We start from the raw sequence: 26,458 nt of genomic DNA, 5'->3' as shown, positions 1-26,458 counted from the left end.
AGCCTCCCAAAGAAGACAAATTCCTGAACATTTTCAAATTTGCCAACCTTGAAGTGAGTGCTCACTCAGCTGGAAAATGTCTTACATGACAATGACCATGAGAACACAAAGGCCCAGTTTGCTTTAAAGTCTTTATTATCCTGAATATAAAAGACAGAAGTCCTCTAGGATATAACAGAGTTTTTTTTTTTAAATGTGGAAACATTATTTTTTTTTACAAGTGAAAAAATAAATACCTCTTGGAATAAAGGCTTATATGCTAATGTGCCATAAAAAAGTAGAGTTTTAATATCTGACAAAATGTCTGTGCAAAGAAACAAATGCATAAACACATCGCTGCTACATTAAGGCAATATGAAACGCAGACGCAGAAATCTCGGTAAAGTGACGGTGTAGGTTTCTAGCTTTCACTAGCTAGTATTGCACCCAATGAGGTCAGCTAGGTTTCCTGACGGCCTAGAAAACCCCCTAGCTCACTAGCTTCCAAAATGCCCAAGTGGGGGTGTAAAGATGATCAAGAATATGGCAATAGAACACACTAACCCCGCCTCTGGAAGATGCAGGGCAGGGGTGGCACAAAGAATACGGAAGCACTGACAAGAAAGCACGAACAAAGTGAAATAAAACACACACAGAAGGGACGCTGTCTAAAGACCCATGGTAAGGCTGTAGAAGGTTTGATCTTCAAGCAAGGCGACACCCAGGGGTGCAGCTGGAGTGAGTGCTTAGGGGAAGTGAGGAAGCGCCTGAGCACACCAGGAGCCTCTCCAACATTCTCGCCCTGTCTGTCTGTCTATCTGCGAACTTTCCCTTTCCAATCTCAAAATAGTCCACCAGCTCAAAAGCCCAGTGAATGCATGACTATGCCCTGAAAGTCGTTTAACCAAACTGGTAGCCCCCGAAAGGCCTGGGGTTTGGGGTATGGGAAAGAAGGGCCAAGAAGTCACCTGTCTGCTCAGCCACACCGGTTTCAACCCGACAACATGCCAGCCCTCGAGAAGTCACAGGACCGCTTTTCAATCTGCTAGCTTCCCAGTCGTTCTTGAACGAGTTATAAAGACAGAACTGACATTATAACGACTATTTCTTTAAGAAAAAAAATGTCCTATTACAAATGTTCAGCGCTCCGTGACCGTACAAAAAGAACCAAGGAAAAGTTTAAAACTCTTATAAAATCTGCTGCCTCGGGAGAAGGAGACGTATGACATCACTTCCTAAAAGGTACCCACTGTTGGGCTATGGTGCCACTTAACTGACAAGACAATTGTATCTACTCTTTTACTTGGTCATCAAAACAAACAAACAAACAAACCCAAAGTCCAAGAAGGAATGTATCTACGTCCCAGAGGTCTTCCTGTGGCCCCTGGGGCTTTGCTTCTACTCACAGAAGAGGAGTGATTGCATTCTTGCTTTCCTTTCTTCTTCATTTCTGAAATGTCTCATGGCAGATGGGTGTTGAGAGTGAGATATTTCCTCACAAGGTTCATATTCTTATAGTTTACAATACTGCAGCTCACGGGGACCTGGCATGCCCGCTAAGCGCAGGATACATTAGATGACAGTCAGATTGGCTCGTGGGGACATGGCATGTCCAGTAATCATAGGACGCGTTAGATGACAGTTAGATTGAGGAGACTGGTGTGGGTTGGCAGGTAGACATGCTGGACATGCTCCACGCGTGATCTGCAGACCGGGCATGACTGGAATAGAAGTCAACATTGGTTAGAATGTTTAACAGACCTGGGCCTGGGAGGTCAACCTTTATTGACTGAGGTTTCTGTCCTGCCTGGTTCCCACAATCATTAAGTCCCAAGGAAATCACACAGAAGACTATATTAATCATAAACTGGTTCACCTACTAGCTCAGGCTTCTTATTAACTCTTACAACTTACATTAGCCCATAATTCTTGTCTGTGTTAGCCACGTAGCTTGGTACCTTTTTTGGCAAGATAGTCACATCTTGATCTTGCTTGCTTTTTGTTTGGCTTCTTCTGTGTCTAGGTTACAGCTTCATACTGCAACTTTCCTCTTCCCAGAATTCTCGTTGTCCCCCTTCTACCTCCTGCCTGGTCACCCCGCCTATACTTCCTGCCTGGCTACTGGTCAATCAGCATTTATTTCAAATACAAATGACTACAAATGACGGGGTACAGACCATTTCCCCATGACAAACCTTGGTACCCACCTCCCTCTGTTTTCTAGATAAGCTGCCATTTCAATTTTGATTTCTAGGCTCTCAGTTCCTCTGTAGCAGGCTTGAATATTTACACTTTACAAGGATTGAAAATGAGTTTTATGAAAAGACTATCACTAAAGAAAATGACATTTTCTGGCCAACTGTGTGTGTATGCTTTCTGCCTCTTTTTGGAGACAGGGTCTCTCACTGGCATGAAGAACACTGATTAAGGTGAGCTGGCTGGCAGGTGACCCCCAGGGGTCCTCCTGTCTCCATTTCCCCAGTGCCAGGATTAAGAACCCCTGCAATTGTTCCTTTCTCACCATACCCTCCCCCATCCACCTTTTTAATTACACTGGTTCTAGGGACTGAATTCAGGTCCCTGTGCTTTGCAATGAAGACAGTTTATTGGCTCAGCCAGTTCCCCAATCCTCTGTTAACACTCAGCTTTCCTTCCTGCATACATAGGAGGAGGTCACTGCACCTCTGCCACCATGTTAGAGATATGTCTTAGATAGGCCTTGGCTAAGGTTTCTTGGGGTCAAGACCAGTGGGCAGATGCCCTGTAGCCAGGGGCAACAGGTATCTGGTGGCTTCTTGACCAGCACACATCCTTCATTGGCCATAAGGGAAGATAGGCACAGGGTCAGACTAGGTGGGCAGGAATGGATAAGCCCAGGAATCAGAGGGGAAACCCTTCTTGTAGCAGCACAGGCTCCTGAGCTCACTGTTCAATCCTAACAGTAGCTCTGTCACCGCAGCCTGTAAGGACTAGGTGACAGGCAGGGCTAGGTTTACCCACAAGGACATTTAGCAGAAACTTCTGAGATGTGAAACCAAAAGTAAAATTTATGGTAAGAGGAAATGTAAGATGCAAAAAAGGATATATGCTATATAAGAGTTGGTTTTATTATTTTTTTTTAGTATGAAAGTTAGCAGATAATGGCCAACAGAATTCCCTAAAGTATAAACTGTAATAAAAGGAAATTAATGGGCTGGTGAGACGGCTCAGAGGGTAAAGATGCTTACAGCCAAGCCTAACAAACCGAGTTTGATTCCCAGCAACACAGGCAGAAGGAAAGAATTGACTCCTGCAAATTGTCCTCTGACCTCCACATGTGCGTGCTCTCTCTGTCTCTCTCTGTCTCTGTCTCTCTCTCTCTCTCTCACACACACACACACGCAAATAAATATAAGTATAGAAAAGGATAAAATATACAAATAGAGTAAATAAGTCACTGTTAACAATAACGTATGTAGTTTTAACTAGAATTTTAGGCAAATAATACATACATTCCTACTAGGTGGCATCAGAAAACAGAGGCCATGTAAAATGAAAGAGGCAGGCCTGGATTGTAGGTCTTGGTTTAGCTTCAAGATACATTATCTTGTCAGTCTGGGCCTCATTTCCGAAGCCACGTGGTGACAAGAGTGCACTGAGCACATGTCTCTAAAAGGGCACAATACTGCAGTCACCGGACGCAGAGGCCCTTCGGGGTGGAGATGGCCGCTTTCCTCCCCTTCTTGACGGGCAGGCGGGCTAAGTGACCGCTTACCTGCAGCTGGGCTGCGCAGCTCTTGCAGCACACAGTGTGGCCGCAGGGGCAGAAGGTGGAGTTGATCTCCTCCTCGCAGCACAGCATGCAGAGCATGGCTTCCTTCAGCTTGCGCAGCTTCTCCTGCAGCACTCTGCTCTGCTGGCAGCTGAGGCCCTCGCAGCTGCCGCAGCTCATGCTGCTGTCGGAGGACTTCAGGGGAGAGCTGGGGGGGCTCTGGTCACTCCGGGAGACAAGGTCCACAACCCCAGCATTGTACAGAGCCCTCCTGGCGTGGTCATACACCTCCTTGGATGTTCTTTTGATATCAAAGACATACTTCTTCCCAAGGTTAATGTTTTCGTTGAGGAACAGAGACGCCAAGTGACCCTTCAAGTCCCGGCTGTACTGCATCATGACGGCGCTGGTGACGGTGTCGCACCTGAAGGTAGCAGCAAACATCCGATTTAATATGGAAAAGCCCAAGAAGCTTCAGAACTCAGACTATCAGATACTGTTATCAATAGAAACTGTATCAACAGACGGTGCTCTGTCTCCTATCTTGTCATTATTATCATTCATCTCTCAATCTAGCTTCTATTTATCTGTCTATTAATTATCTACTATCATCCACCCATCATCTTTCTATCTGACATCCATCTATCTCCTTACTTACTTATTTGCTTTTTTAGATAAAGTAGCCCGAACTGGCCTAAAACTTCTGGCCCTTCTGCTTGCTGGGATTATAGTTGTGTGCCACCATGACTGGCTTAGCAGATATTCAATATTATTGTTGTTGTTGGTTGTTTTGTTGAGACAGTATCTCACTACAGCAGCAGTGACCAGGATGACCCTTAAGTCACAGAGATCCACCTCTCTATCTCTGAGAGCTGCCATTAAAGGCAGGTGCCACCACACCCAGCTTTTTTCTCTTCCTTGAGACAAGGTCTCACACGACCCAGGCTGGCCTTGAATTATGTTGCCAAGGACAACTTGGAGTGTCGTGATCCTCCTGCCTCCACCTCCTGAGTGCTGTCGGGATTACAGACATGCACTGTGCCAGGTTCATGAGGAGCTTCACGCATGTTAGGTAAGCACTCTACGGACCGAATACATTCCTTACTAAGACAGTTAATACCCCTGTGTGCGTGTCTAAGTTCTTCCCATCTTATAAGCTTAGTGTCTCTATGGTTCCACTGTGATTCTCAGGGTCTCCAAGTCCTTCCGAGGAAGCAGCTGTAAAATGGAGATGAGAGCCAGGCGGTGGTGGCACACGCCTGTAATCCCAGTGCTTGGGAGGCAGAGGCAGGCGGATCTCTGTGAGTTCGAGGCCCGCCTGGTCTACATAACAAGGTCAACAAAAAGAAAAGAAGAAATATGGAGATGAGATGCCACAGCTCCTCCGGGCTGTGAGCTGCCATCCAGCAGTTTGCGGAAGCAAAAGGACATTTGTTCTTTGAAGTCTTGGCTCTTACATTAGACATGTCTCCCAATTTTCTGTTCTGCTCCATAGTCTCTTTTAACATGACAAAATTCGAAGGTTTCCTATGAACTTACATTTTTCTCTTTAATTTTTTTTCTAAGTATGAACCTAATCACAACCCAGCTTGAAAGGCCCCTCTAGAATGCTGTTTAAAAACCTTCGCTATGGCCAGGCGTCCCCCCACCTGTGACTAGCTGGATGCCAGCAGGGAGACTGGAGGACTGCACTTGAGGCCAGCCTGCGGTATACAGTGAATTCCAGGTTGGTGTCCTTTCCCACACAGTGAGATTTTGTCATCAAAAACACCAAGTAAAATTAAATTAAACTTAAAAAGTATCTTGAGTATGTCAGGTGTGAGGGCTCAGGATGGGGACTTTCTCAGCAGGGAAAGACCTGTGCCACACTTGTGGGAAAGGACGCAGCGGTGGCAGAACAGGCCCAGGCGCTGGGGTTATGCTGGGAGGTGGCTGTGGAAGGAAATAGAGTGAGAGGCAGGAGCCTGTGAGGCACAGGCGCACACCATTCTACGGTGACAAGGGCTCTACTGGAACAGCATATAAGGCTCAGAGAAGTTATTTTCTTTTTCCGTAAAGCACTCACAGACTCAGGGTTGGAAGAACTCACAGCAACCTGCCTGTCACCCAAACACACTAAAGCTCTGCCCTACACTTAGAAGACACACAGTGGTACATGCCTGTAGAATGCGTGCGTCTCGGTGATGGCCCGGTAGAGACCACTGGCTGCCCTGGTGCTGATCATTTTAAACAGGAGCACGATGCTGTTCCCAGACTCCTTGGTGACGGTCAGGTAGACGTTCTTTCCTGACTGGGTAGCCATCTGCACCACAGGATAAGCTATCCTGAAAGGCAGGAGGAGAAGAGTGAGCGAGTTCAGAAGGGACAGCGCAGCATGGTGTGACTATGCTTCTGTGGGCTGCCCCTGACTGGAAGTGAACCAGACACTTGGCCTGGGGTGTTCTGTGATGATTCTAACTGGTTACACTGACGAAGGGCAAGCGTGTGGCATGGAGACAAGGGTTGGGGTGCCCTCGATGTGTGTGTGTGTGTGTGTGTGTGTGTGTGTGTGTGTGTGTGTGTGTGCGGAAGCAGACACAGCTATTTATGGCCTGAGCCACCATGAGAAATAATCAATCTGCCACACTAGTGTACTTTAAGTTAACATTTAAGAAATAATTAAATCACTAAGGCTTGAATGCAATTAATGAATAAATTAAAAAATGAGTCACTTTATTGACAGAGATGTCTGGAGAATTTCTGTTCGTTTTCTACTTTCAGAGAAAAGCAACAGATAATATGCGTGCTTATGAGCGTGTGTGTGTGTGTGTGTGTGTGTACTGAAGACTTGGGTTACCTGTTAATCGGACTAAAGTCATCTTTACAGATGGAGATGCCTTCGGGTCCAACCCCAATGAGGAGTTTCTGTCCTTCGCTGTCCCTCACAGCATGCCACTCTATGCCATAATTCTCCATTGCTGACACAATCTGCAGAACCTGGTATTCTGCCGACGCCTGGCTGATGCCCTCCAGCTCCTTATGCTTGGCAACAATGCTGCGGAACAGGCGAAGGTGCAGAGTTAGACAGGGCAGCTCTCGACTCCAAAAGCTCAGAGTTTTCACTGGCGGGTTAGAGGGAAGTGGTCATTTGTGGATCCCAAAGGCACCAAATGCCATAGTGCTAGCTCCTTTACTGTAGAATACCCCAAGACACTGTTGGAATCGTAACTACGGGGCCAGTGAGATGGCTCAGTGGGTAAAGGTGCTTGCTCAAGGCTTGGATTTCATTTCTAGGACACATGAGATGGAAGGAAAGAAGTCACTCTCACCAGCTTTCTTACACACACACACACACACACACACACACACACACACACACACACACACCCGCACTTTTTAAAAAAGATCTCAACAAATATTGAGAACCCATCATGCAGGAATTACTGGCAAACTGAAAGAATTATGGAAAATCCTCTAACATACACACAAGACAAATGTGCAGGTTAGATCCCCTCATGTATTTATCTACACAGACTTTACGAGCTTCCTGATAGGCTAGCAGCACAGGGGCCTGATGAGATTATTTGCAACTGAAGAAAACATAGATCTATATTCTCTGTTGTGGCCAGGCTGTCTCTCCTGTGCTCCTTGAAGATCTGACCTCCCAGTGTAGTTCCCTAGAGTATGGTCTGCATTAATGGCTGCTTTCTAATGAACAGAAAATGGTGGAAGACCTGGCATGAAACTCACTTCTGAGACCGAGTCACAAAGGTCTGACTTCTTTCCTGGCTCCTCTCTCTTCCTCTTGGCTCATTCACATCAGGTGAGCCAGTTACCACACCATGAGAGGGCCCTGAGGTCAGGTGGCAAGAGAAGGAGGCTGGCCAAGAAGCTCCAAGAGTCACCTGGACTCAGCTGGGCTTTTAGAGGAGACTGACCTCTGGGGCTTGGTTTGTCCTCAGGCCACAGCTGTTTGTTTCCCTGCCCACACATTCTCAGATAATGTCTGTTGTTTTAAGCTGAGCTGGGGTTAGCTTGTTGCGTACACAGGAACAGGTAACTGAGCCGCCTAAATTAGGCCTCTTAGGCTGTAATTCTTGCTGGGATGAAGTAAACACCAACAAACATGTTAGATTTTTTTACCGTAGGAGATTTGCATATTTAAAAGATGAGGCACTTTCAAGATCCTTATTATTTATGGAATTTCATATAAGGGCATTTATCTGTGTGGGCTGTTTTGCGTTGGTAAGTTTCTCAAATAAAAGGCACACGCGTCTTCTGAAAATAAGTGGTTAAACCTGGCGGCAACCTGAGCTCTATCTCACAAATCCCGTGACAACACCAGCAGGCCAGTTTCCTGATGCTTATCAAGTCGGTGGCTGTGAACACTCAGGCTAGCCGGAGCAGGCGGCTGGCCTCCGGCGGTGGCCTCACCTGTTCAGGGTGGCGCTGGAGAGCTCCTTCTCACACAGGTCCTCGTAGTTGTACTTGGCAGTATTCTGGTTGTAGTCTCCGAATTTGGTCTGGGCCAGGAGGGCGCTAAGCTCCACTGCCTGCTCTGGGGAACACTGGAGGTGACCTGCCAGGAGGGATTCTCTAATATGCAAGAAGAAGATATGCCTGCAAAAGGAGAAGAGAATGACTGGGGGCTTGCTCGGGATAGCAGTATCTCAGCCAGCCTTCTGGACTGCGGTGTGGCGCAGGGAGAGAATGCTGGGGTTTTATACCCAGTGCTTGAGGGGGAGATATGGGGGGGGGGAACCACAAGCTCAACTAGCTTTACAATTTCACAACCAAACAACCAAGTACTTTCTTTTTTTAAGCAAAGAGAACAGGTACAGCGGGAGGGCTCGGCAGCTGAGGGAGCTTGCGGCCAGGGCTGAGGACCTGGGTTCTATCCCTGGGGCCCACACAGTGGAAGGAGACTTCCCGTGGATCGTCTTCTGACTTATACATGCGCTGCACTGCATGCTCCCTCTTCAAATCAGGACACAAAATCTCATAAAAAATTTAAGTAATAGAAACAGAACAAGTTAGTGTTATAATGGTTTAAAGGAAACATTAAGAGTCAATATTCCTGTTTGTTCGGTTTGGTTTTTTGAGATGGGGAATCGAATAGCTTAGGCTGGCCTCAAGCTCGCTGTGTAGCTCAGGCTGGCCTCAAGCTCGCTGTGTAGCTCAGGCTGTCCTCATTCACTCTGGATCCTCTTGCCTCTGCAGATTATACACATACACAACTACTGTACTCAGCTAGGAAACCTATCTTGTAGTAGATTCTAATCTTCAGGGACAGTAAAAAAGAATGTCCCCTGATTCCTCAGAATCCTACTCCAAAGCCCACCTAGCAGAGCCTTCACCAGCCAGATGCTCTTCAGCGTGTTGAAGGCTATGGACAGAGGACAACCTCAGGTGTCGCCCTCAGATCCCACCCACCTCCTTTGGCAGGGTCTCTTGCTGGCCTAGTTAGAACCCATTAGGCTAGTCTAGCTGGCAAGGGTATGCTTGGCATTGGTTTTATGGGCTGCAGGGATTGAACTCAGGTCCCCAAGCTTGCTAGACCAGCCGTTCTTGCTGAGCCTTCTCTTCAGCCCCTGCCTCCCGACCATCTGGGCCTCCTTGGTCCCACTCACAGCCTAGAAGTGACCAGAGTTTTGGTGACCTCAGGGTCCCTCTCCTCTCCAGACTCTGCCAGCCCACCATCCAAACTGCTTCCAGTGAACACCCCATCTTTCTGCTCAAAATCCTTCACAAGGATGCCTGATGGTGGCCGAAACCCGGGCCGACTGCTTCCAGTCACACCTCCTATCTCTGTGCTCTGGATAGGGACCCATCCCTCCACTCGGAAGATCCAGCTTTATGGCAACCGGCAACCGGTCCTGACCTCAAACTTGGTCACCTTTTAGTCTGCCTTCCGTACAGACCACCTATTTCTGAATCACATTATGTAACAACTTCGAGTTTCTTTATCTAACTGCACCTGCGCTGGCTTAACTGCCTCTGACACCAGAGAGCTCCAGAAATGCACGGAAAGCACCACGTGCCTGTGTTTATTTTATATTCCAATCTCAATTTTGCTCTGTTTGAGCCTACCCTAAGCAATACAACATTAAATTCTACATTTACTACTACAAGGTATGCATGCCACAGAAATTTCTGGGAAAATTCATTGTTTCCATTGTCCAAAATCCTTAAGAGGTTATCTGAGTCACCACAGAGGATAGGCTATAAAATTTGTCGCTGGTGAATGTGAAGTTCTAACTTTCTTTGTTGACTTGTGGCAGCCTCTCTGCGTGTGCTGAAAAGGTACACTAAGGACCTAGCCATGGGTGAGGCCTCGAACCCTGTGTGAGCTGGCTCCTCGCTTTCCCAGGCCTCGGTACAAGCTTCCAACCTGAGTTTGCCACTCAAGGGACCAGGATGAGAAAGGTAAGACAAGGGACTTAGGACAAGAGAGGTGACAGATGCAAGGGACTGCATTGAGAACCTCAAACCACCAGGCTGACAAGAGTAATTCCTCTTTCTTAACTAAGAGACAGTCAGTTCAATCTTTGCATATTCGGTAATGATAACCGTTGAAAGTAATGAGACCCCCTTAAATTCAGTTCCTTCCATACTTTGTAAAATGCAGAGTGGCGTTCAAAGAGAACAGACACAGCTTTGACTAACCCAGACATCTGGTAGTCTTTAAGGCATTGCTTCCAAACTGCTAAACTGGGAAAGGGGCCCTGCTGGGGCTAAGGAACTTCCAGAGGAAAAACAACTGCTTCTAAAATCGCTGTGTGGCTAGCTGATGTGGTAGCCCACACCTTCAGTCCTAGCCCTCTCAAAGCAGAAGCAGGCAGATTTGTGTGAATTTAGGCCAGCGTGGTCTACACAGCGACCGTGTCTCAAAAGGGGAAAAAACAGTAAGTAAAAATCAGAAGATGATATCAGAGGAGTAGGCCTAAATTCTCACAAAACCCTGCTGCTGCTCACAGGGAAAATGGAATCCTGATGTACTTCTGCTATTCAACCAGAGGGTATGTTTTCAGGAGCCTACAGTCTGAATCTAATCTATACATACACTCAAGAAGAAACCATGTGCCAAAAGATTTTAAGATTAGCACCACAAACTCAACCCTCGTGATTTAATTACTGTGGATGTAAAGGTCTCTTTTGACTTATTTTCCTAGCATAAAGTTTGAAACTGCTTCCTGCTTTATTAAACAGTACGGAGAGCTGCCAAAGACGACTTTTCAAATTTATTCAATTTCTTTTTCCAAATTCTCTACGCCTACTTCTGGAGGGACAGCTGCCAGAAGCAGAGCGAAGAAACGGCAACCCAACGTAAACAGGTGGCCAGGAGCCTAGAGCAATGCCCATCCTTCCCGGGGAGTGAAAGGGAACTGGAACAAAAGGCCTGGGGGATGGGGCACGCTGGTGTTCTCCAGCCAGTGGAGCCTAAACTGTGCTCAGGGCACAGCGGGCACAAGTGCTCCTCCCCCTTAGTGTCTCGCACACCTCTTCCTGCATGTTGCAGTTTTCATGGCTATATGGGCACCTCTCATCTCAAGTCAATACAGATCTGCCATGCACTGTCTCTGTGCCCCACCCCACACTGGGGTTATGGGATGGGCATGTGTGATAGTTGTTTAGTTGTTGTTTTTTGTTTTGTTTTGTTTTTTTAGTTGGAACACATTGTCTTTGGAGGAAAAGAGCATATCTTATCAAAATAACTCCAGCCACAGATTAGCTTCTGGGTGACAAGGGTCCAGGCATCAGTGTAAGGGAGCAGGGGTGGCCAGTGCCACCAGGTCTGATGAGCTATCACAAGACTTATCAGTGCGCTCTCCCCAAGAGGGTGGCAGTGCCCAGAAATGTGTTTCCAAATGGGAATTCAGTGAGGGCTCAGGATCTGAGTGTTCTGTGTGAGGATGAATTCTTCCCACCTGCTCACCTTAACTATCTGCCACATCACTATTACTTCATTTCTCTTTTTAATGAAAGGGGTCAAAGGTTACAAATTAGTAGCAAAACAAGCAGAGGTAGTCAAAGAAGTCAGGCCTGTAGAGAACACTTTTTTAAAAGTATGTCTTACAAGTGGATAACCTATCTTGTTCCCTATAGACTACAACATGGTATCATACACAAAAGGCTTTGAAAAATACCTACTATGTCTTAAGCAAATGTCTAAACACATCCTGTGGATACAAGCTCATACTACATTTTCTATGTATTCCTGGGGTTATACTTAGAAATTAATTTTTAAATTTTCTCCAGTTACTGAGAACATGGGTATTTCTAATATATGAGCCACATTGTGGGGCCCAGGGTACATTATTCTAGCTAAGTCAAGTGTTTGTATCATAGGTACAAACAAATTCATATATGCTATAAAAATAGGGTGAGGGGCCAGAAAGATGCCTCAGTGGCTAACACCACCTATAACTCCAGTCCCAGCAGATCGGATACCATCTTCTAGTGTCCGTGGACAATGGCCCTTATGTGGTGCACAGATACTGACCCGCCCGGACGCAAAGCAGCCATACACAAAGCAGAAATAAAAATTTCATAACAGGGCAAAACTTGAGATGTCAATTTTAATTTTGAAAAGGAACCAAAATCTTTTAAAAATTGCATTTACTTATTCACTTACTGTGTATGTTTGGGTGAGTGCCACCGTACATTTGGGAGGTCAAAGAGCAACTTTAGGGGTCAGTTCTTTACTTTCACCATGCAAGTCTCTGGGACTGAACTCATATCAGGTTGGTGACAAGCACTTTTATCCACCATGCCATCTTGATGACCATGAAGCACCTACTCTTAATATATTTTTGCTTCAAAATTCTTCACTAATTTCTCTTTTAAAATCCACGCCTTTTCAGGGGCTAAGGAGATGACTCAGGCACCAGAGTTCTTGTTGCTCTTGCAAAGAACCAGGGTTTGGCTCTGTGGGCACCAAGCATGCATGTGGTGCACATACACACATACACACACACACACACACACACACACACACACACACACATATACACAAATACTCATACACATAAAATGAAATGTTTAATTTTTTAAAAAAAATAAAGTCCATGTATTTTCACAGAGTTAAGGACTAACAGGGACCATTTATCTTGAGGGTTTATGGATCAGAGGACTCTCTTGTCCTAACACTGATCATCTCACAGAAAAATTCTCTAGTACTCACAACAGAACTTTCCAGAAGCCAATTGGAAGTTTATTGTATGGGTGAATGAGAATGGCCCCAGAGGTTCCTATGTTTGAATGCTTGTTCCCCAGCTGAAGAACTGTTTGGGAAGGATTAGGAGGTGTGGCCTTGCTGGAGGAGGTGTGTCACTTGAGAGTGTGGGCTTTGAGGTTTCACAAGCCTATGCCATCCCCAGTTAGTTCTCTCTCTCTCTCTCTCTCTCTCTCTCTCTCTCTCTCTCTCTCTCCTTCTTGCCTGTGGATCAGGATGTAAGTTCTTAGCTACAGCTACAACCCTACGCCTGCCTGCCCACTGTCATGATGGCAATGGAATTGTAAGATATGTGAGATCCCTTTCTTTAATAAGTTGCTTTGGTCACAGCATCATGTCAAGGCAGCAGAAGGCAAGGAAGACAGTTACTGTTGGGTACCACCTCCTAGTATTCTTGCCAGTTACAGCATTTTGAAGAACTTTTGACAACAAATGTAAAATAGCTAAATTCAGCCTCATATTCGAAATGCAATGAACCCAATGCATCTCTTTAGAAAAAAAAAATGGCTACCTATTTTCAAAAACCCAGTTGCCAATACTGAACCATAATTTCCCCTGAAGCGCATGCATGTGAAGTACTGTCTGGACTGCCATTCACCCCAGGCAGACCCCATTACAATCAAACATCCCATCTCTGTCTGTGAGTCACTTAACCGCATAGGGTTATTTTAAACCAAACTCCGACTGCCAAGTTATATTTAAAAACGACCAAATGGAAACAGAAATTGCCGTGAGGGTTTTTTGTTTCAAATCTTGTAACAGTCTCATAAAATAAAATCAGTTCAGGATGGAGTATAGGCCTACGTGTAAACGTTAAAATCATACTGGCCTGAGAACCAAACCTAAGAGGACCTTTAGGACTAGGGGTAGACAAGGCTTTTCAGAGCATCGTGAACACATTCCAGAAAGAAGGAAAAAAGAATAAATTAGACCTCACCAAAATTAAAAACTCCTACACACCAAAAGGCATGAGGAAAACAGGCAAGCCACAGGGGGAACATATATTTATAAAACTCCGATTTCACAATGAATTGGTATCTAGGATACATAAGGAATGCGGACAGCTCAGAAGTAAAGGCAAAGGATCAAAATGGGGGACTTGGACATTTCAGCAAAGGAGATGCAGGAGAAGCCAGCGAGCACATGAAAATCTGACAGACATCGTTAATCATCAGAGAACTGCAAATTAAAACCACAACGCTCTACCACTATGCATCCACCAGAAGGCTGGCAGGGATGCGGAGACACTGGGTTTTCTTACACACTTTGTAAGAGTAGGAGTTCGGAACAGTGCATATGCTGTGGGGAAAGGCCTGGCAGTAACTTACACAACCAAACAATCATCCCCTGCCCCGGCTATTGTATTCTTGGGTATTTACTCAAGGAAAATGAAAACACATGTGTCTACAAGAAAGCAAAAAGCTTGTATTAGGATGTTCATAGCAGCTTTATTCATAGAAACAGGTGCTCATCAGTAGGACTGGATCAACAAACAGGACGGAGTACTAGCCAGCAGTGGGAAGAAACAAGCAGGCTGGTAATTAGATCAGAGGACTGACGTTGAATGTTCAAGGCCCCGTTCAACCCCCCCAGCGTAAAACAAAGCGAGACAAGAAGAAAACTGAACAAATGACTAAAGAAGACCGCTCAGATACAGACAGCAGTAGGAATGGACCTCAACAAGATTCACGACGGATAAAAAGGCGGCAGATACTGAGCAGAACCTACTGGGTGATTTGCCCTGAGTGAAGCTGAACAGGCAGGGACGACACATCTAAGATGGGAACCCTCAGTACTGCCAGGGCCGTCAGTGGGTGAAGATGGGCAGTGTGGGCTGAGTGCGGAAAGACAGGGACTTCCTAAGGTGATGGATAATGCTGTTCTGAATACTGGCCGAGGTGTTGTTTAAACATGTACCCATCGATTCTCGCTAAGAGATATAAGTGGGGTTTATATGTTGTATCCCATGTAAATTTTAACTAGAAAGAAAAAAAAGAACCAAATGCAAGCTGTAAGTTCTGCTTAGTGATAAGCACACTGAAGTCTTTAGAAGGAAGGGCACTCAGACGTGACATGTTGAAAAATGTATGGATGGTTGGAGGGACTGATAAATGTTTAACTGTATAATAAAGTAGGCACATTAAACTTAATAGTAGGATGGGGGGGTGTCTATGTGGGTGTTCATGACAAAAATCCTCAACTTTCCTCCATGTTTGGAACTTTTAGGAGGCTGAGAAAATAACCTTAGGGTTCGGGTTCAGAGTGCCAGTGTACTAACAGATCCAGCCATATCAAACCATCAGGCCTACTTCATGGAGGGCTCACAGTCAAAACCTGTCAGGGGCCAATGATTATCATAAAGTTTCTAAGTTAGGTCCCTACGTGGGCTTAAGGAGATCTTTTTCAAGCCCCAAATGGAAGCACTCTGAACGATGTTCCTCCTTGAACCCTAAAGCAGTTGAGGAAACTATGAGGACTGCCACAGGGAAAGGCCACAGCCTGTGCCAGCAGAATCCTGTGCCTTAAAAGCACAAAACCCACACTTCAACAGAACGTCCTCACCCATGGAAATAGGGCCTGTGCGGGCAAGCTACCAATCTCTGGCCTCTGCACGCACATGCACGAGCGTGTGCCTGCACACTCACATACATACACACATCACATATGTTAAACATACTCCCCCCCACAAAATGAATACATGAAATATCATTTTTTTTAAAAAATGTCCTTTGAATGCTTCATATAAATGTATGGGCTGAAGATGCCCAAATGACACCACACAGCAATGCAAATAAATACCCCTTAGTTTTGACAAAAAGAAAAACGTTAAGTAGGATTCAGAAATTCAATTTATAATTTCTTTGGAAGTAACATATATGCATGCTTTTAGTTTTTAGTTTGTTTGCTTAACTTTTCTGGGTCCTATTTTATATTTTGGCAAGAAGAAAACAGAGAAGGGAGTGGAGGAGAGAAAGAGGGAGATGGGAAAGGCAGAGGTGGGAGGGGAGGCTGATTCTGCCATCCCATGTATAGTATAAAGAACATAAATGAACTTTATAATAGATACATGAACCTTCATAATAGACACACTGGCTGCAGTTGCAACATCACATAGAATGCACTCACCCTTAATCATGAGAGATAAATTATGGAAGCAACCTTTACCAACACTGACAACGCTAAGACTTTGAACATGACTTACAGACAGACCCTCGCTAGGCTCAGTCTGGCTGGTCCTGAATTGGCTTGAAATGACCACATCATGTTTGCTTTGACTTTGTGACTTTGGCTCGGTGAGCTTTTTTTGTTTTGTTTTGAGATTTCATTTTTTTTTAATTTTATATAAATGAGTGTTTTGCCTTCATTTATATATGTACATGCACCACACGCATGTCTGGTGCCCTCAGAGCCAGAAGAGGGAGGTGGATCCCTGGAAATTGGGCTCTATAGGTGGTTGTGAGCCACCATGCGGACGCTGGGACTCAAACTGGATCCTTTGCAAAAGCAGCCAGTGTTCCAGGCTGCTGAGCCATCTCCAGGTCCACATTTGTAACGTCCTACTTCATTGATTAACAAGATTAACATTGATTAACACAGTGTGCACTCGGATAGAGCCTGGACACAGTACTCGTCAATCTTGATGGCATTTGCATTTCTTGAGGAACTGACAAGGAACAGAAGTTGCTGTAGTGTGAGAAGCACATTAATGCTCTAAAAGAAAGACGGGTGATATCTTGAGGGAACGCAGCTGCCCAGGCAGTGCTAGAGAAAGCATTCTAGAGAGAAGTGACAATGTCGAGCTTAGGAATCGGGGTGGGATTTAATCCTTGCTGCCCTAACTCGGAAATCTTGAGGAAATGTCATGCCCAAGACGACAGCATTTCTCTGAACATTCAGATCAACACTCATAGTGTTTTGGTGCTGGGGCTGTTTTCTAGGGTGTGTGTGTGTAATCCAGATATTGGCTAACTGGACTGTTCTAAATGGATACCACAGAGCTCTGAAAATTGGCCAAGACCCTGCCAGCAGGGAAAGGTACAATGGTAGAATCACCACTGTGGAAATGAACTGTGCACTACTTCCCTAACCTCCAGTTTTAAAAGTGCTGGCAAAATTCATTATGAAGAACTGAAAGTCCCGGAAAGGCAGGAGTTTCTTAGATGATTACTATTTCAGATTTATTTCCAGAGCACATTAATTTGTTTCCCTTTTCATTTCAATCCACAGCGAGGCAAACATCTGCTAAAAATACCTGTTGTCTCCATCTGTAAACATGCCAGCCAGCTGAACAAGACTCCTTCTATTGAGGCCTCCTATTCAAGAGCAAATGGAATGATCTGGGGAGGGTCACCAAATCTACAATTAAGTCTAAGACCAGATTCGCTGGATCCACCTAAGATAGCATTTGAACCAAGCCTGCACTCCTCTTCAGAGAAATGGCTTCTTCCTAGATCCCAGGGTCCCCCAATGGTACCGAGGCCTTCCTGCCTGCATCCTTCTCAGCAGTCCGTCTGGTCTGATGCTAGGTAGTACATATTAATATCCCATCCACATTAAACCTGCTCTACTCCAAGCACACTGCTTAGTGATCTGCAGAGGGCAGCTCTGCTCAGCTATTTCCTTTTAATGAAGCGTCCAGAGCCCCTCAGTACACTAAAGGCACCCTCATGGCTTGCCTCAGGAAAGCCATCTCTTACAACTGAGTTCTCAAAGCTGTGTTCCCTCACTATACAAACAGATCTGCAGAAGAATCATGGCGTTTAGCATAAATATTTTATAACAAATCACGGGACATCAAAAAGTTTGTCAACAGGCTTTTTTTGTTTGTTTTTTTTTCGCTAATATCACATTGAAGAAAAGTGGTTTTTCTCTTTAGTACCACGATTTTAAAAACCAATGTTAATTGTAGGGGCTGGAGAGATGGCTCAGTGGTTAAGAGGACTTGCTGCTCTTTCAGAGGACCCAGGTTCGATTCCCAGCACTTACTCAGTGGATCACAACCTTGTATAATTCCAGTCTCAGGGGATCCAATGCCCTCATCTACCTCCTCAAGCACCGAGTGGTGCACAGGCACACATGTAAGCAAAACACGCATACACTTAAAATAAGTAAATAATTTAAAAAAAAATTAAATTGGACCTAGCACAATTTTTGACCTCCTGACTAAAGGGTACAAATGCAAATTAGGTATTACTTTATGAAGCTATTAAAGCAGACTGGTCATCAACGTGAAGCATTTTCTTAAAAGTTTTATATTTCTGATATAAAACTATGCGACATTCACCAACATAATAAAACCACTCAAAGGTTTATATGACACCACCCTCCCTGTGCCCGCTTTCTTTACTCCAAACTGAGGCTTTGGGTAGGTCAGGTAAGCACTCAACCACTGAGCTCTGGTCTCAACTGTCATTTTTTCTTTCATGCTGACATGGTGTTTCACTAAGTTCTCCAGACTAGACTCGAACCCACGCTGTAGCCCATGAACAGCAAACCTCCTCATCTTTGCTTCTCTGTCTCCCAGGTGTCTGGGATTACAGGCCTGCTACCGGGCCCAGCTTACACTTACCATTCTATAGGATTTCTAAAAGGGATGAAAATCAATTGAAATTACCTAACTGAATGAGGAAGGTACATTCTTTGAATGCCATTTGCTATAAATCCCAAGAGTCAAAGACAACCGAGTCAATAATGAAAAAAAAAAAATCAAACAATGTAGGCCATTGATTCAAATACTAATTCATAAACGTCTCTTACATGAATAAAGTAGATTTGATAATAGGTATTGACCCAATTACAGGAGAGCATAGGTAGAGACTATCATCATAAAGCATGAACACATTCTCAGCACAAATTTATTATGCTATTATCCTTCCACGATTTAAAGGAAGTATTTGCTTTTCCAAATTTTGATTGATTTCAAAAATAAATTTGTATCACTAGAATTTGGGTGTACCTGGAAGTCCCCGAAATCATGGTAGCATCACAATATGACTGCTCGCCAAAAAAAAAAAAAAAGATACCGGCCAATGAGATGGCTCAGAGTACAATCGTACAATCTCTGGGACCCACATAGTGGAAAGAGAGAACCAATACCTGGAAGTTGGTCCTTCACCTCCACAGGCGTATAGGTGAGCGTGCATGCACAGGCTTGCACACACATGTATATGCACACACACAGACAGACTAAAAGTTTAACAAAGATAGAGCCTCTTGTGACTAACAGAGACAGCTCAGCATCTCTAAGCATGCCATCACATGAACATTTGTGAGGTATTTTCAGAAACACTCAGGATTCATTCTGCCGGTTCCCTCCATAAACAAGGCTCTCGACCTTTACGGTGCCTCAACCAGGCAAAGGGTGCAGTTCAAATTCGAGCGAACGGTATTTTAAAATGTTTCCACAGTTTGCTTGGTAAACACAAAACGCGGGATGGCAAAGCCTCTCTGAGGGTCCTGGTCCCGATTATGAGCTGAAATCTATAGGGCCGCATTTTTCACATGCATGGCACTCTTCCAAACCACGGGAGGATGGAAAACATCAGTGCTGAGATCCAAAGTTTGCTGTGGTTTTCAAAGCAATCATTTTCCTTTTTTCAACATGCCACTGTAAGTCTCTTGCATTTCAGTAATAAATATTAAACATTACTTTCCTATTGGGGTTCTTTGAGAAAAGTATTACAGCCAGTCCAGAGGGAAACACTTTTTTTTTTTTTGGTCATTTGGAGGGAGACCACACGCTTCAGTTGTCTACCAAGGCTGGTGGCCCTTACTTTAACAAGGAGGGAAAAAAGTCTAATGCCCAACAATCATGTTTAATATATCTGTAGGCTGGAATTCGGTTACGGTGGCCTTCAAAGAGTCCTTTCATTAAGTTTTCGTGAAACTTAAAAAAGTTTTAAAATCTGCAGGAGGCTAGACAGAACATTCCGGCTACACACTGTAACCTGACACTAGGCTGAAGATTGACCAAGTTTAAGTAACCCAAGAGGAACTGTTTCCTGCTTTCGGTTAGAACAGCCGACAATGACCTGTAGTAACACTGCCGAGGCGGGGTTACTAGCGGGCATTAGACATTGCTGTCAGGAAGTCAGTGTGTGTGTGTGTGTGTGTGTATGTGTGTGGTGTGTAGGGTGGGGGGGGGTTCTTTTTGTTTGTAAGAAGTCAACCCTGCTCTCCCATCAATATTACAGAGACCAGAAAAACTAAAACAAGAGTTGGAAAACCCAGGCCAACTTGCAAAACAAATTTAAGTTTTTCCTGAACTTCCTGTGCAGAAGTCAAACTTGCCCCGGGGAACATGTCTGGGAGGGCACAACAGCCTTCTAGGGAATCAGAAGTGTACTTGACATTGGTTTCTTTCCGCCTCACTTTACCTTGTCTGCTCCTGTAAGATGAGATGGGGTTCCACAAAGAACTTGACTCTCAGTTTGAGCCGGTAAGGTGCCAGCCCGTCCATCTGCTGGGAGATCCGGTTTCTCAGATTCAGCCATAAGCTTTCACCTTTGCTGCCAGTGAACTGCAATCCAAAATAATCAACTTCTATGATGCCCAACCGCCTGCACACCTAAAAACAAAAAGGCAGCGGGTATAAGCAATGCAAAGTCAAGGGCTCCATCTGAGTGAAGGGCAGCCACCTACTCTGACCTTGTTATAATTCCAGTGGCAGAATGGGAAAACAAGTTTTTAAGGAACCAGCAATGCCCAAACCAAAGGAAGCTCGGCCTTGCTTGGAAATGGGCCTTCTATGCTATGGCCAATTGCACAGGGAAAGGAACCCCAAAACAGACTTCCCAAAAGGCTGAGAAGGAAGAACCCAGGGGGCTTTTATTTCTTGCTCCAGTCGCTGGAATTCCCTCTGCCAGCACCATCTGCACAGCTGATCTGGCAGCGTACTATCTGGACAGTTTTAACCATCTGGATTCCAAAAACACAAACACATTGAGGAAGCATGCCACAAGTGTCAGCTAAGCTTCACAAGTGGCTTTCCAATCAGCTCAGGTCTACAGGTCCCGAAGGCACAGTGTTTCAAGGGGTTCAATGCGTCTTCCATACCCACCATGTAAATACTGTTCCGAGCCTTAGTCACGCTAAAGAACGCACGTGTAAACACTCCAAGCCGGAGACAGCCAGAACCATTCCCCGCAAATTACCCAGGATACTCTGGATCCCCAGCAAGCCCAAGTGTCAGGTGAACTCTCCTTCGGAGAAGCGGCTTGAGACATGGGCCCACCTGGTCAGCTAGGGAACCCCGGGCACCGCGACTGTCTGCAGCCACCTCATCCTCCCCGCCCCCCACCGGGACGCGGGTGGCGCTGCTGGGCTTTAAAAAGGCCCCCCAAGGGCGGCATCACGCACACACCTGCGGCAGGTGTGCCGAGCCACCTTCTTTAGAAAAAGTGCCATGGTAGGAGACAGGGTTGCAGCGCCCGGCAGTGTCCTGGTTTTCAGGCCCGGGATGCCCCCACAGACATGTCCTCTACGCCCCCCATCCCCACCGCCCGCGGGGAGGAGAAGGCTGGAGCCTGGCGTCCGGGACGCGCGCTCCACGGGCCGCTGCTGCAACATCGCCCGGCTCCTGAGGATCAGCCCCGAGGCCCCAGGCTTCCCGAGGACAAGTGGGAACCCCCTTTCTAAGCGTCGCCCTCACCTGGTTGAGACAGTCCTCGCCGTTGGCTTTTGCCTCCACCTCCACTTCCATCAGCACTGCGTCCGGCCTCGTCACATAGCACAGCATGGCTGGGGCCGCCGCCACGGCCGCCACGGCCGCTTCTTCTCGGGTGTTCGCCGGGGCTGTCGCCTCACTGCAGTCGCTCTAAGTCAGCACCGGGCTCCGCGAAGAAGGTGAAGCAGTGCGGCCGCCTGCCCTGCACCCCACGCAGCCGCTGCTTGCGTCCCCGCCACCCCCGCTGATCGCCAGTTTCTGAGTGCTCCACGGCCCCGCGCCACTCGGACAACCCGACTGCTTGAGCCGAGAAAGGCACGCGTCTTTTATAGAGGCCCCGCCCCCCTCCGGCACGGGCCTCCGCCAATCACGATGCACTTACCCCTCCTCCTCAGTCCGGTCAGCCAATACGCAGCTCCGATAGTCTTCAGCTCCGCCTTCCGGCACCGCCTGTAGAGCTGCGGGTGGTGGGAACCCCTACCCCCATCCCTGCCTGCTCTCTGCCTCTGCCGCTGGGCGACGCTCCTCCTAGCCCGCTGTCGCCTGCAGCTTCAAGGGACGCCTCTCAGTCCCGGCTCAAGAGGACCCTGATCAAATGCTGCCGCGATGCCACTGTTCTCTAGACTCCCACTCCAATAACCAGATGGTTTGTGAGAGCCAAGAGGGAAGCCGGCAACCTGGAGCCTAAAGTTAAGGTTTTCCGCCAAGGGTTGTAAAACGCACAATTTGAGCAGAAAAGTTTTTGCAATTGGCCAATAATAAGCTGGGTAGCTTGATCTGAAAGCACCATCCTTATATTAACGCATGCCAAGGGTTTTTAATGCATGGGTTCTGCTAAACCGAAACACCTAACAGAGTGTTGGGGCCTCCACTGTGTTACCCATCATATCTAGCATCAAATTCACTCACTATACACCTGATACTTTGTCTTTTCTCTGGGACAGCCAGATGTTAATCCATCTTAAAGGTAAGGGGCTCATCTTAGTATCTAGCAGGAGGGTTTGGTCTCAGTAGACGAGATTACTGGTTAAAGGTCATGTCTTCACTACCTGTTTCTCTTAGCCTATACAATTACTTTGTCTGCCTTTTTGATTTCTAACAGTGGTTCTCAATTTGTGGAGCACAACTAGTTGGGGGGTCACACAACCCTTTCACAGGGATCACCCAAGACCATCAGAAAACACAGATATTTACATTATGATCCACAACAGTAGTGGAATTACAGTTCTAAAGTAGCAATGAACATAATTTGATGGTTGGGGGTCACCACAGCACGAGGAGCTGTGTTAAAGGGTCGCAGCGTTAGGAAGGTTGAAAACACTGGTTTATAAGATAAGCCAGGAGATGTGGGTTTCAGTCTCGGATCCTTGGCGAGCTTCATCTCTCTGAAGCTTGGTACCCTCACAGTAAAGCGGAGACTGAATGTTTGTTGGATCTTCCCTCTGCATCCCTGTGAAGCAATCGAGCTATCCCGGCCAGCCCATGACTGTATCTCTGTCCCAGTGGTCATTTGTTTGCTGTGTATTTAAGATAACATCTTGCTATATAGCTCAGGCTGGCGGGGCACCTCACACTTGGGCTGAGTTATATGTACTTTTGAGATGTGGTAAGTATCATAGAAGAAGGGATGAATCTTAACGCAGCATTGGTTTAGAACAATTAGGGACAAACTTATTCTGGCAAAGTGGTACTGCTTGCATCCATCCATCCATCCATCCATCCATCCATCCATCCATCCATTCATCCATCCATCCATGCCTTCATTCTGCTGGACATTCCCTTCATTCCAGGCAGCCAATTTGGGAAATGTATTTGGGAGATAACATCTAGATTATCGTTATCTAATCTCTGCTCCATCACTGGAATTTTCAGCACAAGGAGAGAAGGCAATAAGGAAATTGGTTATATTGGTTAATATTTTTAGAAGACTGAAACCAAAGCCAGCTAGTTTAAGCCAAGGGGAACTTAGGGGACAGATCTGGGGAACTCCTAGAAACTTAAACTCAGAGGACAGGCCACAAGTGGAAATGAGTAGAAAGGAGCTGAGGAAGAAAAAAATAAACAAAATAAATAAAAACAAGACACGGAAATAGAACAAAAACATTGCTATTTTTGTGGAGCAACTATCATTGAAACTATCATACTTTGGGTTTTGGCAGGGACTTTTTAGAATGGCTTTTTTTTTCAGAACAATGATTCTATATTTATATTTTTAATATGAGCAGCTAAATAACTTGTAGAAGCATGGGAAATGTCTGTCAGGTTTAAAAAATTTTTAACAACCGCCATTTACTTACAAAGCAGTTGGCTGGTTAAGATTGACAGGGGCATCTAATCCATACCCAGAGTTTCTTCTCTGGGACCCTCAGTCAAGATCTTATCATTTTTAAAGCAAGTAACACCGTACAAGGGCAGGTGAAATGTCTCTGTAGGTAAAGGCACCTGCCACCAAGCCTGCTGACCTGAATTTGATTCCATGACACATAGTGGAAGGAGAGAACCAACTCCCACAGGTTGTCCTTTGGCCTTTGCATGTTGCACATATGAATAAGTAAGATAACATTAAAGGAATCACCAGATAAGACTGAAGGAAAGAAGTGGTTTCAACAAAAACAATGGTAAAGGGCTGGAATTGTAGCTCAACTGATAGAGTGCTTGCCTAGCTTGTACAGAGCTTTCTTAGATTTAACCGCTAACACTACAAACTGTGCAGGATGGCAACAGTGTGCCACCAGGCCAGCAATCCCAGCAGTACTCGCGAGGCAGACATAGAAGAATCAGAAGCTCAAGGTTATTGTAGGTGAGGTAAAGAGTTTGAGGACAGCCTGGACTAGCGACTGTCTGCAATCAACCAATCAATCAAACCGTGGACTGAGTGTGGCTGCACATGCGTGCACAGGGCTGGAATCCCAGCACTTAGGAGGCTGAGATAAGTAGATCCTGAGTGTGAAGCCAGCCTGGGCTTCACAGTCAGACTCTGTCTAGAAAACCCAAGCAAGTGTATGAAGTGCTTGCTGCGGAAGCCAGAGGATCGAAATCGGGTCTCTAGCACCACGTGAAGAGCAGGGCATGGTAGCATGGGCTTGCAGACCCAGTGTTTGGAGGAGCAGAGGGGAGGATTCCAGGGCTCACTGATCAGAAAGTCTAGCCAATCAGTGAGCTCCAGGTTTAGTAAGAGAGTCTACTAATCAGAACATAAAAATAAGATGTTTAAAATGGTGGAGTGATATAGATACCTATTGTCAACCCCTGGTCTCTGCATGTGAACAGGCACATGGAAAACACACACAGAAAACTGACCAACCAAATAGGCAAACACCCTGCCCCCACCCCCAAAGCCAGTAAAAACAGGGGGCACGGTAAAGGGAAAGGGAAGAAAAGAATCCAGGCTTCTCCTGGCGTGCACGCACTAGAAGGCTGTACCCTCTCTCTTCCCTCCTGCCGGTTCTTCCTTGTGATAAGATAGAGACCGGTTTAAGAAGTGGGGAAGCCGAGTGAGAACGCACACTATGTTTAAAAGACTCGGTTAGGGAATAGAAAAGCCACAGTAGAATTGCTTCCTGGAAGATCCCACCATCTGCTGATGCTGCCGAGCGTCTGGAGCCAGTTTCAAGCCCCAGCTGAGTCTAACTCCAAAATAAGAGACTCTGGATTTTCAGGGCTGGAGGTGGGAAGTGGATCAGACTGAGCTGTGCTGAAGCCAGGGAGACACCCCATGCTCATGTCTGCTCTTCTTTGCTCTCAAGTAGGGCATAATGGCTCCTGCCAGTAATTCCTAGTGCCCAGAAGCAGGGAGGGTGCCATAAATTTGCGGCCAATCTGAACCTCAAATTGAGTTCTGTCCAGACTGGACTACAGAGTTAGACCCTGCTCCCCCTGCCCCAAACCAAAAGAATAACGCTTTACACTTAGCCAGCACAGTAAAAAGATTGCCTGTATGAATGTAGATTACTAAAAATGAAAACTCTATCAGCGTGGCAGAACTAGTTAACTCAGTATAGTCCTGCCTGTTCCAACAGACCCAAACAGTTTTTTTTCCCTCTCTGTCCCATAGACTAGATGACATGACTAATAATACATGTAGGTTGTAGTGCAATGGTTATCTCCATTGAGCACGTGGTCTTCTCAACACGGCTGTGTACCTGGTTTTGCTCATTAAACTCTCCCCATTGCCTGTCTGCCTGCAGGAGTCCTGCACTGGGTCACGGGAGAGGCCCTGGGGAGGAGAAGAGGCTCCATCACCTGCCGCCCCCTCTTGCTCTCCGTCCACATCCGTTTGTAAGATCATCATCATCAGAGGAGGAGGAGGCAGCCACTGCCTTAAAAGCCGTCCTCCTGCGTTCACAAATTATCCAAGCTAATTATTCACACAGGCAACGCTTCCTCCGGCAGACGTGTGTTAGAACAAGTTGAGTGAGCTGAAATCGCTAAGTTGAAATATTAGCCTCATGAAATTCGGTAGTTTAATTTGATCTCTGCCTACTATCAAAGCCCAGCATCTCATTTCCTGAACTGGCTTCAAGGAGGAAGGGGGCAGAGGAAGAATCCCTGTATTAAAAACTGGGGGATCTGAAGTGGCATTGTCTTAATTGGATAGCTGTCGAGATGATTTTCTTTTCTTCTTTCTAGTTACTTAGATAGTTACCTTTCATGACGGGTTCCTTGAAAAAGAACAGTACACAGAGAAAAATGAAGTGGCCGTCATTTTATCAGGACCTTTCTGTTTAGACTTGAGGCTTTGATGTTGCAGTCGGCTTATATTGTGTTCTGACTATTCACCGCGGGGTTGGTGAGAGGGTTCAGTGTGGAGAAAGTGCTTGCTGCTCGGCCTGAAGACTTGAGTTCAATC

General features: G+C 46.0%; 1 protein-coding gene across 1 annotated transcript; it reads right to left on the bottom strand.

The window, feature by feature from the left end:
- Nucleotides 1-128: 128 nt before the first annotated feature.
- Mylip (myosin regulatory light chain interacting protein) lies at nt 129-21,891 on the bottom strand. The gene is made up of 7 exons (XM_005355102.3): nt 21,595-21,891; nt 20,321-20,511; nt 8,144-8,329; nt 6,567-6,764; nt 5,890-6,054; nt 3,734-4,154; nt 129-1,700 (listed from the first exon to the last, which is right to left on the bottom strand). The coding sequence occupies exons 1-7, from the start codon at nt 21,679-21,681 to the stop codon at nt 1,611-1,613; spliced, it is 1,338 nt and encodes a 445-aa protein (XP_005355159.1). The 5' UTR covers nt 21,682-21,891; the 3' UTR covers nt 129-1,610.
- Between the last annotated feature and the right edge of the window lie 4,567 nt (nt 21,892-26,458).

Source organism: Microtus ochrogaster, chromosome 16 (assembly GCF_000317375.1).
Source record: "Microtus ochrogaster isolate Prairie Vole_2 chromosome 16, MicOch1.0, whole genome shotgun sequence".
NCBI lineage: Eukaryota > Metazoa > Chordata > Mammalia > Rodentia > Cricetidae > Microtus > Microtus ochrogaster.
The sequence above is the reverse complement of the archived record's forward strand: the minus strand, read 5'-3'. Positions and strand labels throughout refer to the sequence as shown.

Excerpts from the sequence above, each read along its gene's own strand:
- Mylip (XM_005355102.3), bottom strand. The coding sequence starts at position 21,681 with ATGCTGTGCTATGTGACGAGGCCGGACGCAGTGCTGATGGAAGTGGAG. Across the intron at positions 6,055-6,566 it reads GACTTTAGTCCGATTAACAG|GATAGCTTATCCTGTGGTGC; the intron begins GTAACCCAAGTC and ends CCTGCCTTTCAG. Across the intron at positions 4,155-5,889 it reads GAGACGCACGCATTCTACAG|GTGCGACACCGTCACCAGCG; the intron begins GCATGTACCACT and ends TGCTACCTTCAG.